Source organism: Triticum aestivum, chromosome 5B (genome assembly GCF_018294505.1).
Source record: "Triticum aestivum cultivar Chinese Spring chromosome 5B, IWGSC CS RefSeq v2.1, whole genome shotgun sequence".
NCBI lineage: Eukaryota > Viridiplantae > Streptophyta > Magnoliopsida > Poales > Poaceae > Triticum > Triticum aestivum.
This window is the reverse complement of record NC_057807.1, coordinates 73,354,307-73,365,513: the sequence shown is the minus strand read 5'-3', so window position 1 is coordinate 73,365,513 and position 11,207 is coordinate 73,354,307. Positions and strand designations below refer to the sequence as shown.

The 11,207-nt window shown below is 45.4% G+C and overlaps 2 protein-coding genes across 2 annotated transcripts; both read right to left on the bottom strand.

The window, feature by feature from the left end:
- Positions 1 to 215: 215 nt before the first annotated feature.
- LOC123115711 (putative cyclin-dependent kinase F-2) lies at positions 216 to 1,201 on the bottom strand. The gene has a single exon (XM_044536815.1). The coding sequence runs from the start codon at positions 1,149 to 1,151 to the stop codon at positions 216 to 218; it is 936 nt and encodes a 311-aa protein (XP_044392750.1). The 5' UTR covers positions 1,152 to 1,201.
- A 2,765-nt stretch (positions 1,202 to 3,966) lies between these two features.
- Positions 3,967 to 5,067, bottom strand: LOC123115710 (putative cyclin-dependent kinase F-2). Its single transcript, XM_044536814.1, has one exon. The coding sequence runs from the start codon at positions 4,966 to 4,968 to the stop codon at positions 4,033 to 4,035; it is 936 nt and encodes a 311-aa protein (XP_044392749.1). The 5' UTR covers positions 4,969 to 5,067; the 3' UTR covers positions 3,967 to 4,032.
- Positions 5,068 to 11,207: the final 6,140 nt, after the last annotated feature.

Here is an 11,207-nt window from a genome sequence, read left to right as displayed (position 1 = left end):
CCCATCGTGTATTTCAAAATTTTGTCTCAAATTAGGATTAAGAACTGCTGTAACTAAAAAGGATGCCCAGGACAGCACACATAGATTATATCTCAAATAAGTTCGTGCACACACGCTTGATACATACTCCCTCCGTTCCAAAATAGATGACCCAACTTTGTACTAGTTAGTTACAGCAGAGCAATGCAATGAACAGTTCGTCTATTGAAGGATAATTAAGCAGAGGCCTCCTTGTTGTTGAACCACGGATGGTGAAGCGCTTCCACCGCCGTGAGCCGCTCGTCGGGGTTGAATGCAAGCAGGCCGGTCAGGAGGTCGTGCCCGGCTTCCGAAAGATCCGGGAACCACTCCAAGTCCATCTTCCCCGTAGAGGCGATCTGATCTCGTAGCTTGGACATCTCGGCGACCATGCCCTCCTCCGTGTCTCCCACGAACAGGGTCCCGCCGGCCAGGAGCTCCGCCATGATGCACCCGAGCGCCCACATGTCCACGGCCTGCCCGTAGCACCGGTTCCCCTCCAGCTGCTCCGGCGAGGTGTAGATCAGCGTGCCCACGCGGCACTCCTCGTACGGCACCCGGGGCGGCTTCCGGCGCGTCGCCGACCCGAAGTCGCCCATCTTCAGCTCGCCGAACATGGTGACGAGCACGTTCTCGGGCTTGATGTCCCGATGCACGACGCCGGCTTCGTGTATCCTCTCGGCCGCGTCCAGGAGCTGACGCATCATCCGGCGGACCACGTCCTCCGAGAGAGGCTTGTAGAGGTGCTCCCGGAGGGTGAGGCCGCCGGCGACGAGCTCCATGACGAGGAACAGGTCCCCCGTGTCGGTGTCGGTCGCCACGTCCAGGATGTCGACGATGGACGGGTGGCCGCGGCAGGCCGCGTGGCAGCCGGCCTCGCGGATCACGGCGGGCAGGTCGGGCGCGTGGATCCACTTCACCGCCACCTTCCTGCCCGTGCGGCGGTCGCGCGCCTTCAAGACCTGCCCGTAGGCGCCTTCCCCGAGCACCTCCAGCGTCTTGTAGTCGCGGATGCTTCCGAACGAGTATCGAGCCTTCTTGCCGCCGTTGCCGCTGCCGACGCGCTCCGCCGCCGGGCGCTTGCGGGTGGGCGTCGACGTGGGCTCATAACGTGCGCCTACTGCCGTCGACATGAGCTCAGAACGTTGCTGTGCGCGCGAGCTGGGTCGGCCAGCCGGCGAGAAACGCGCGTAGGCTGGAGCTGGCTTCGGATTCTCGACGGGGGATCGATGTCTAGACGAGCGGAGTACGTGAGGAGGATGTAAGGTGTACGGTTTATGTGGGTCACGCGCACGGACAGCTCACCGTTTTTTTTTCCGAGTGAGGAGCGAGCGAATAAAAAAAATGAAACGGGCTGGCCCAATACCTACGTGAGGGATAAAAGCTTCAGGCGAGGGTAGCATGTATCTCACTATAAGCGAGATATAGCTCTCGTGATGCCGAGGATCTCGACGCGCCAGGCAGACATGCCTCTGCTTGGGTGGAAGGCACACCGGACTGCACTAGGCCTTCTGCAGCTGTAGGCACATCTGCACTACCTGGTGTCCACACACGGTTGCAACATGGTATATCAAAACCAAAGGTGCTTCCCAATGACATGGTGTGTTACATTGCATCAAGTTCTTTGGCTCCAGCTGAACCAAGGTCACATGTGGAAGCCGCTCATGATCCTAGGTGGAAGTAAGCCATGGATGAAGAATTTGGTGCCTTGATAGAAAAAACCATATATGTGGCGCCTCGTTGCTCCTGTGAAGGGCCAAAATATTGTTGATTGTAAATGGGCGTACAAGATAAAGAAGAAAGTTGGTGGAACGGTTGGTCGTTACAAGGCTCGTTTGGTTGCCAAGGGCTTCAGACAAAGATATGCGATAGATTATGAAGGCAACTCCAGTCTAGTTATAAAATCTGCCACCGTAAGTTTTGTATTGTCTCTTGCTATCTCCAAAGGTTAGTGTCTTCAACAGCTTAACGTCCAGAATGCATTTCATCATGGTGGAAGTTTCCATGAGAAAACCACCAAGTTATGAAGAAAAGGAGTACCCACACTTTTGTTTGTAAATTGGATAAAGCTTTGTATGCACTCAAACATGCACCCAGAGCTCCGTATTCCAATTTCAGTTCCAGGCTTCAAGAACTAGGATTTACATCATCTCTGTGTGAAACCTCACTTTTTGTAAAAAAGGAAGGGGATACTAATATATCTTAGTATATGTGGATGACATCATTATTACAAGGTCTGATTCATCAGTTGTTGCAACATTGCTTCATGGACTTCAATCACAATTTGCACCGAAGTATCTAGATGAGCTTCACTATTTCCTAGGTATTGAGGTACATAGGGCTATAGAGGGGCTGCAACTTTCTTAAGTCAAGTGTCAGTGAAATCTTAGCTAGAGTAAACATAGTGAAGTGTAAGCAAGGTGCTACATCATTGTCCACGGCAGAGAAACTATCTCTGGTTAAAGGGGGAAAACTTTACACTGAAGATGCAACCAGACACCGCAACATTATAGGTGTTGCACATTGACATGGCCTAACATATCTGATTCAGTTAGTATGGTATGTCAGTTCATCCATGCTCCAAACACAATTCATTGGACCACAACCAAGATAAGTGTGAGATATTTGAGTGGCACTATTATGATGGGGTTGTCCTTTACGAGATCACCATCTGCTCTTGTTAGCTCATTCTCTGATACTGACTGGCAAGTTGTCTAGATGATGGACGGTCCACAGGTGGCTTTGTTGTGTTCTTTGGAGTAAATATGATCTCTTGGACTGCAAGGAAACAAGCTACGATGTCTAAAACTAGTAAAGAGGATGAGTACAAATCAATGGCCAATGTTATGACAAAGATCATCTGGTTGCAATCATTACTAGGTGCGACAATCTCGACACCACATATTTGTCAACAATTCCGTTCAATGGTTTCTTTTTGTCTTATTAGTAAATCTTGATTTAACATTATAAGTATATTGATTCTTTTGCAATTAAACGAAGAACTTTTCTGTAAATATTATGTGTGCAATGGTTTCGCGCTTATGCAAGTGCATTGTTGGCTACTTGATTGAGTTTCATTCTTCATGGTGTTCTACTTGCATTGTTTGTTATATATACTTACTACTAATCGGATACAACTGACTTGTTTATGTCGTTCTGTTCAGTAGCAGCGCACGCGCTTCCGTAGTGACACTATTTCTATGACAATTCCGAACAGAGGGAGTATTTTTGACATGCCAGTCTTGAAGGACTCAATTACTGTTAACCGTGGGGGTGCCACGAGGTGACTTGGACATAGCAGTTGAGTCGCTGATGACTCGAATATTGCCAAGAAAAAAATTATCACTACCATGCAGTTCTCTGATTACAGAAAAACCAACGATTGAAGGAGTAAATTATAAATGGAAGAGAATATATAAGTACTTCATCCGCCCAAAAATACCTGTCAAAGAAATGGATGTATCTAAACGTATTTTAGTTCTAAATACTTTTATATTTATTCATTTTCACGACAAGTAATTCCGGACAGAGGGAGTACATTGCAGCATATTTGCATAAGTAGCAAAGTCCATCGTGCATTTCAAAGATTTTGTCTCTAATTATGATTAAGAACACTGTTGTGACCAAAAAGGATGCGCATAACAGCACCCATAGTTCGTGCACACACGCTTAGTACATAGTACTCCCTCCGTTCCTAAATAATTGTCTTTTTAGAGATTTCAACAAGTGACTACATACGGAGCAAAATGAGTGAATCTATACTCTAAAACATGTCTACATACATCTGTATGTTGTAGTTCATTTGAGATGGCTAGAAAGACAATTATTTGGGAACGGAGGGAGTAGTATAGTACACGCTTAAACCTATCCCCGGGAGTGTGAAAATAAGGTTCAGTCCAAACCTTTTTCCCAAAACAAATCTGCAGAAGCGTTGAAGGATTATTAAGCTAATAACTCTGGGACACTACAGTACAGAGCAATGCAATGAACAGTTGGTCTATTATCGAAGGATAATTAAGCAGAGGCCTCGTTGTTGTTGAACCACCGATGGTGAAGCGCTTCCACCGCCGTGAGCCGCTCGTCGGGGTTGAAGGCAAGCAGGCCAGTCAGGAGGTCGTGCCCGGCTTCCGAAAGATCCGGGAACCACTCCAAGTCCATCTTCCCCGTGGAGGCGATCTGATCTCGTAGCTTGGACATCTCGGCGACCATGCCCTCCTCCGTGTCTCCCACGAACAGGGTCCCACCGGCCAGGAGCTCCGCCATGATGCACCCGAGCGCCCACATGTCCACGGCCTGCCCGTAGCACCGGTTTCCCTCCAGCTGCTCCGGCGACGTGTAGATCAGCGTGCCCACGCGGCACTCCTCGTACGGCACCCGGGGCGGCTTCCGCCGCGTCGCCGACCCGAAGTCGCCCATCTTCAGCTCGCCGAACATGGTGACGAGGACGTTCTCGGGCTTGATGTCCCGATGGACGACGCCGGCCCCGTGTATCCTCTCGGCCGCGTCCAGGAGCTGACGCATCATCCGGCGGACCACGTCCTCCGAGAGAGGCTTGTAGAGGTGCTCCCGGAGCGTGAGGCCGCCGGCGACGAGCTCCATGACGAGGAACAAGTCCCCCGTGTCGGCGTCCGTCGCCACGTCCAGGATGTCGACGATGGACGGGTGGCCGCGGCACGCGGCGTGGCAGCCGGCCTCGCGGATCACGGCCGGCATGTCGGGCGCGCGGATCCACTTCACCGCCACCTTCTTGCCCGTGCGGCGGTCGCGCGCCTTCAAGACCTGGCCGAAGGCGCCTTCCCCGAGCACCTCCAGCGTCTTGTAGTCGCGGATGCTCCCGAACGAGCATCGAGCCTTCTTGCCGCCGTTGCCGCTGCCGACGCGCTCCGCCGCCGGGCGCTTGCGGGTGGGCGTCGACGTGGGCTCGGAAAGTGCGCCTACTACCGTCGACATGAGCTCAGAACGTTGCTGTGCGCGCGAGCTGGGTCGGCCGGCCGGCGAGAAACGCGCGTCGGCTTGAGCTGGCTTCGGATTCTCGACGGGGGATCGATGTCTAGACGAGCGGAGTACGTGAGGATGTAAGGTGTACTATATATAGGCAGCTAGGAGGACGGCGATGTCTCTATGTCCGATCCGGACAAGGTAACGCGTGGCGTGCGCGTCGCGTTTATGTGGGTCACGCGCGCGGACAGCTCACCGCTTTTTTTAGAGTTAATTACAGTTTTAGTACACAAACTTGCAGCGGGGGTACAATTCCATACAAGAACTTGCAAAACGACTCAAATTAACCCCTAAACTTGCTCTGCGAGAACAAATTGATGCAATTTAGTCTGAAACCTGCCACGTCAGACAGGAGGCACGCGCCGGTAAGTCTGATATTATGCAGAAACACTCCCAAGTATAGCACTAGGCGAAACCGCGGTTCTCAGAGAGAGTTGGTAGTAGAAAACTTTAAAACGACCCCTGAGGTTATGCAAAATATTACGTTTGACTGGATGCCCAACACAAACCTGAGGTTATGCTCTCAGGTCTTAAAATCAATTTCTCTAAGAGTGAGGTTGTAGTGACTGGGGTCTCGGGTGAAGAGGCGCAGCGGGTGGCCCATCTTCTGAACTGTTCTTTGGGATCCTATCCTCTCAAATATCTGGGCCTTCCCATTTCCCCGCTTAAACTTCTGGCTAAAGACTTCGCACCGGTGGTTACCAAAGTTGGCAACAGAGTTCTCCCTTGGCGAGGGCGATACAATACGCAAGCGGGCAAGGTCGCCCTTACTAACTCCTGTCTGTCTTCGTTACCTATGTTCTTAATGGGATTCTATCTTCTCTCTAGTGGGGTTCATAATGGTTTTGACAAGCATAGGGGTGCTTTCTATTGGAACGCAACGGACAATAAACGTAAGTACAGGATGGTCAGATGGGACATCATATGTCACCCCAAGGCCAAAGGGGGTCTGGGCATTATTAATACGCGAGTGATGAATAATTGTCTTATGATCAAATGGTGGTGGAAGATTATGACTCTTGAGGAACTGCCACCCTGGCTTTCTATTCTAAAAGCTAAGTATTTCCCTTCCTCGAGTCCTATGTACGCGCCGGCTGCGGGTGAGTCGCAATTTTGGCATCAACTGGTTAAAGTCCGGCCGATCTTTCGGTCCCTTGTTAAATTTGTAGTTAGGAACGGTAAGTCTACTCGGTTCTGGCTTGATTGGTGGGTCGGGGACTCCATGCTGGCCGTTGCTTTTCCGGTTCTATTTTCATATTGCGATGATACTGAGGTTTCTATCTCTGAACTCTCGGCTAGAGGTTGGGTTCTGGATTTTCGTCGTTCTGTTTCTCCTGAAGAGTTGGAAGATTGGCAGCGCCTTACTGCTTGCTTCCCCCTGCTCTCGGAGGAAGAGGATGCCGTGGTGTGGCCCCTCTCCTCTTCGGGGTGCTTTTCGGTTAAATCTGCTTACTCCAAACTTATTCCTGGGGGGCGCCCGGTCAAGTTCAAGCATATCTGGTCGGCTCGAATTCCTCCTAAGATCAAGATTTTTCTCTGGCAAGCTGTCCGGGATAAGCTTTCGGCGGCCGATCAGATTAAGAAAAGAAACGGGCCGGGGTCCGACAGGTGTGTGCTATGTGGGGCACTGGAGAACACCGAACATATTTTCTTTCACTGCTCTCTAGCTAAACTTATGTGGTGTTGCATCAGACTTTGGTTACATGTAAATTGGTTCCCTTCCTCCTTTGAAGACCTGAGGCATTGTGTCAATCTGCTCTCTGGCCATTCTAAAAGAGTATTCTTAGTTGGATGGGCTGCGATTGGTTGGTCGTTGTGGACTACTAGGAATAAGTTCTCGATTGAACGTATTTTTCCGGCTAATCCTGTCAATTGCTTATTTAAAGCCAATGGTTTCTTGCAGCAGTGGAGATTATTGACTAAAGAAGGGGACCTCCAGGCCTTCGACGCCATGCTATCCAAGATGAAATCTACGGCGTCTGGGCTTCTTCGGCTTTCTTTGAGGACGGCTTCCTGAATGTTCTTTTGGTGTCTGGTTTAGGCTGGCCTGCGTGCCATGTGAGGCCGCTGGCCTTGTAATGATATTTTATCTTCCTCGTGTGATACTTTGTTGGGTGCTGGCTGTTGGTCATTTACTCTGCCTGGTGGCTTTATCCATAAAGTCGGGCTCTCGCCTTTTCTCTAAAAAAAAGAAGCCCAACACAAACCCCTTCGTCTGTTCGTGTTCGCCTGCCTATTAGTTTCTCATCGGCCGCTTCGGCTGTTCGTTTCTCGTCCGTGACAAGCGACGGTGCTACCTGGTTGGTCGCCATCGACGGGATCATCACTTGATGGACCCACGTCCCTGGGGCATTGGCGAGTTACCACCGGATTATGGTATGCACACTTCTTCTGCTATGTTGGATGGTCCCCTATTTCGGCCCTCTTATGGCTAGGGTTTTCATCGTGTTTGACCGAAGGTATTTCCGCGTTGATCCGTGGCAAGCACATGTCGACGGGTGCAGCCCAGAAACTAATATCATATTTGATCCCATCACAAATACAAGGTTGTAAGCATAAGACCTCATACCCATACCTCTTTTTATTATAAGTGTTTAAATTATTATTTGCTTGTTGATCTGGTCAAAAGCAGGATTTGACACTTTGACGAAAGCTTTCTAGAGACCATCGCTTCGAGGGAATCTTCCTCTCGTGGGTTCGATAAACCAGGGTCACCTTGAGGGAAATATGTGCGGGATACTTTTTTCTGTTCCAATACCTGATCAATAAAAAGGAGATATCAAGTCGTTTTTCTAGTGCCGTTGTCAGGGAGGAGTTTAGTATTCCTAATCTTTGTGTTTAGAGTTTTTGTTAAAGTTAATTTTTAGTTTTTGTCTTTAATTTTCTGTTTTTAGTTTAAGTGGGCCGATCAAGAACGAATACCTCTGTTCAAACATGATCAAAACCGTAGTCATAAGAGGTCCGAAATAGGGGACCATCCAACATAGCACGAGTGTGCATACCATAATCCGGAGGAAACTCGCCAATGCCCCGGGGATGTGGCTCCATCAAGCGACGATCTCGTTGGTGACGACCAACCAGGCAGCACCGTCACTCGTCGCTGACGAGAAACGAACAACCTAAGCGGCCGATGAGAAACGAACAGGCAGGCGAAAACCCAAACAGACAAAGGGTTTGTACTGGGTTCACAGTGCAAATGTAATATTTTGCATAATCTCAGGGTCGCTTTTAAGTTTTCTACTACCAGCTCTCTCTGAGGACCACGGGTTCATTTATTGCTATACTTGGGGGCATTTCTTCATAATATCGGACTGTCCGTCTGGCCGATGCGTGCCTCCTGTCCAATATGGCAAGTTTCAGACTAAATTGTATCAATTTGTTCTCGCAGAGCAAATTTAGGGGCTAATTTGAGTCGTTTTGCAAGTTCTTGTATGAAATTGTACCCCGCTGCAAGTTTGTGTATTAAAACTGTAATTAACTCTTTTTTTTATTGGTGAACAGGTTTCTCCTCGCCTCGCCACAGCGAACGTGTATTGGGCCCGTAGGATAGCTTCGAGTTCCCCCCGTTCGCTCTTTTTCTTCTTTTCTCTCAAAACATATTCACCAAGTATTAAGAAATTGTATTGGCATTGTAAAAACTGCTCATTGTTTATTTTAAAAATCTCATAAGAAAATGTTAGTTATCTATTTGAAAAAAATGTTCACCAAGTGTTACGACAAAGTTCATTGTTCAATAGAAAAATGTTCATTGTGTATTTAAAATATTTATTTGTAGCACTTATAATTTATCAACTATTATGTTAGGTAGAAAATTGTTCATAGTATATTAATATATTAGCAATCAAAAAATGCACATAGTGTATTCAAATATGTCTTAAGGAAATGTTCATTTATCTATGTCGAAAGCTGTTCAAAAATGTATTTGAAAAAAGAGTAATGTGTATCAAAAATCTTTCCACGTGTATATGAAAAATGTACAATGTGTATTAAAAAAAGAAAAAACATGTCACAAGCTAGTTTAAAATATGTTTACACAATGTAAGAAAATGTTCGCATAATTCGGAAAAAATGTTTCATACCATTAAATGTACTACATGTGGCTTTTCTTTCCTCTCTCCCAAGGCAACTTGGGAAAGCCTTCCTCCTCTCGATCTCCACCGGCGAGCCTGTCGATTCGCCTCCCCTCCGCCTACCGCTCCAGTGGCCGGTGGCGGGAAGGAGAATCCTGGTGTCTCGACTCCCGCTAGTAGATAGGTAGGGTTTTAGTCCTCGCATGGGCGACGTTTGGTCGGACGAGGGCACACCTTTTTTGAGTCAGTCTTCCGGACTCCAATCCTCCTCAAGTTCGTTCGTTGGGATGGATTAGACGGAGCTCCGGCGTAGATTCCTGCAAGCTCTTTGGGGCGATGAATTTAGGGTTTCTCGCCGTGCGTACACAACAGCGAGATTTCGTGTCAGGTTCTTCAGATCGATTCAAGGAATAAACGGCGACGACTACGGCTCGAGGGCGCTGGTCCTTAAGGGCACGTGCACGAAGACTTCCCGGCTGTCATCAGTAAGGTCAGGGCGGCTCCGATATGGGAGGGCAACAACGGCGCATCAGCGGCTCATTCTTGCGGCGACAATAGTCGTTCGGTGGTCCATGGACCTTGATGTAATTTTTATTATGTTTGAAGTGTTTTTTACTTGTGTGAATCTTTATAATAGATCTTATCCTTCTCGCATAGAAGAATGTACTGTATGTGACATTTAAAAAATGTTCACATGTTTCAAAAGAATATGTTAATGACATATTTGAAAAATGTTTATATAATGTATAAAATGTTAGCGTAGTTCAAAAAATGTTGTATGGCATTAAAACAAATGTTCAATAGGTATTAAAAAATATTTGCCATGTATATGATTTTCTTTTCAAAACATCTATTTAGAAACATGCACATCATTTATTTCAAAAATATTAAACATGTATAATAAAGAAGTTTCTTATGTATATGAAAATGTAAAATCTGTATGAAAAAAGAAGACATCAAAACATATATCTGAAATAGTGTTAATCATGTGTTCGTAAAATGTTAAACGTGTATAATAAATATGTTTCTTATGTATACGAAAAATGTACAATCTATATGAAAAATAGCAGATATCAAAGCATATATCTGAAAAATGTTAATTATATACGAGTATCTGGAAAATATTAAACGAGTATAATAGAAAAGTTCCTACTGTATACGAAAAATGTATAGTCTGTATGAAAAAACATTAGACCTCAAAACATATATTATTTTAACAAAATAACCATGTAATTTAAAAATTGATAAACATGCATTAAAAAATGTTCTTGTTGTATAAAAAATGTATGAAGTGTATGAAAAAGGTAAAAAAGCAAAGAAACCGGAAAGAAACAAAGAAAACCGAAGAAAAGAAAAGGAAAACCGAAAGGAAAAAGAAATAGAAATAGAAGAAAATGTTGGTCAGGTCTTAAAAAATGTTAAACATGTATAAGAAACTGTTCCTGATGTATACAAAAAAGTACTACTTAGATGAATAAAGTAGACATAAAAAACTGTTTAAAAAATGTTAATTATGTATTTAGAAAATATTCATTGTGTATACAAAATATGTTCCTGTTGTATACAAAAATGTAACTTGCGTGTGTAATTTTTTTATTGTGATTAAAAATATTCAATATGTACCATGTATTAAAAATATCTTCAGAAATGTATTTAAAAAAAGTGTACCTTGTGTATTTGAAACATGTTTAACGTGTATGAAAAAAAATCTTTCACATGTACGCTAAACATGTACACAATGTACTGAAAAAACTCGACATGTGGTAAAAAAGGAAAACCGATGAAAACCGACAAAAAAACATTAGAAAAGTGACGAAAACCACAGAAAAGGAAGAAAACCGAGAAATAAACAAAGAAAACTGAACTAATACAAAGAAAAAATATATTAAGAATCTAATGCAGAAAAGTGCAAATTAGTGAAAATCAAAAAAAAGAAAACTAAAGAAAAAGGAAGAAAACAAATGTAAACCAAGAAAGAAACAAAGAAGACAAAGAAACAAAGTAAATGAAAAATAAAAACCAAAGAAAACCAATGCAAACAGAGTGAAAACAGTGAAAACGAGAAAGAAACAAAGAAACCAAAAAAACAAAGAATGTCCAAAGAGTTTTATTTGAAAAAAG

Coding starts and splice junctions, on each gene's coding strand:
- LOC123115711 (XM_044536815.1), bottom strand. CDS start 1,151: ATGTCGACGGCAGTAGGCGCACGTTATGAGCCCACGTCGACGCCCACC.
- LOC123115710 (XM_044536814.1), bottom strand. CDS start 4,968: ATGTCGACGGTAGTAGGCGCACTTTCCGAGCCCACGTCGACGCCCACC.